Raw genomic sequence first — 1,144 nt, 5'->3', positions numbered from 1 at the left:
TTTTTTTTTTTTTTTTATGTGAGTATAAAGACTTCTAAATATATTGGATTCTTCACCTTTCACAGACCAGATATGAAATTTCAAAAGCTGGCAAAACTTTTGTTAACTTTAAAAATAGAGATTGAAATGGGTATTCATCACCAAGTTGGAGGGTTTTTTTTCTCTCATTTCAATTGAACCACTATTTTTAGTGACCATTCATCTATGCACATACATGAGAAGTCAAAAGAAAACATATCACTACATCACTACAGGAGACATTATGTGGGATATTCACATCYTAGAGATACTGAGCATCTCATTGCTTTCTGAGTAACAAGATTGGCCATTTCTGAGCAGGATGTAGCAAGATCAATGTAGTTTCTCCACAGCTTCTGTTCTTCCTTCAAGAGAGATTATCCACACCTCACAGAAGGGATGCTATACCCTTACAGGATGAGATACATTTGTCATGGGCTCCTGATAGTCTTTAATTTTGTTTCAATAAAGACTGTAGGACTGACCTGAACAAACTTTTTTTTTTTTTCCCCTCTTCCATTTACATACTTTAGAATGGAGAAAAGGTGGAAATTAGTGACATATCTCCACCCATTCCAGAGCCTGCCTCATTGGCAACCTCTGCAGCACTGGTGCTGGAGCGTATCTCCACTTGCCCTTCACTGACAGGTCTCGGCCACCTCCCTGACACCCCTGCACAGCGTGTCCTGCTCAGCTGCCCGCACCCTTGCACGGAGGCTCCGTCCCCGGACGGGAACTACAGCACAATCCCTCAGCACTTCCTGCTCCTCCGCAGAGCAGAGCGCATCCTTCGCTCACCCCTCCCTTTGAAGTAKTCCGTGCGTGCCAGGGAGCTGCCCAAGTCCACGGGCTGCCCCCCGCCTCCTCCGGCGCCTGGGGCAGTSTCTCCCGGGGGGACAGCGAGGTGACCTCCCCCCGGCGGTGACCTTCGGGACGGGGCAGCGCGCCGCCACCGCGGGGCCCCCCTTACCTGGCGCGAACACCATGACGCCGCCCGCGCAGCGCGCAGCCGCCTCGGCACCGCGGAGAGCGGCAGTTCAGCGCCGCGGAGAGCGGCGGTTCAGCACCGCGGAGAGCGGCAGTTCAGCACCGCGGAGAGCGGCGGTTCAGCACCGCGGAGAGCGGC

The 1,144-nt window shown here is 52.0% G+C and overlaps 1 protein-coding gene across 2 annotated transcripts in view; it reads right to left on the bottom strand.

Moving 5' to 3' along the window:
• The window catches only part of AKAIN1 (A-kinase anchor inhibitor 1), a 16,668-nt gene extending 15,532 nt beyond the window's left edge, over nt 1-1,136 (bottom strand). For both annotated transcript variants that reach the window (XR_003248702.1, XM_026035373.1), the window contains exon 1: nt 989-1,136. Coding sequence is in view for 1 of the 2 variants with exons in the window: in XM_026035373.1 (XP_025891158.1) it covers nt 989-1,004 (16 nt within the window). In the remaining variant the exon portion in view is untranslated. The remainder of the gene's footprint in view (nt 1-988) is intronic.
• Between the last annotated feature and the right edge of the window lie 8 nt (nt 1,137-1,144).

Source organism: Nothoprocta perdicaria, unplaced genomic scaffold (genome assembly GCF_003342845.1).
Source record: "Nothoprocta perdicaria isolate Ctin4 unplaced genomic scaffold, notPer1 scaffold_16, whole genome shotgun sequence".
NCBI lineage: Eukaryota > Metazoa > Chordata > Aves > Tinamiformes > Tinamidae > Nothoprocta > Nothoprocta perdicaria.
The sequence above is the reverse complement of the archived record's forward strand: the minus strand, read 5'-3'. Positions and strand labels throughout refer to the sequence as shown.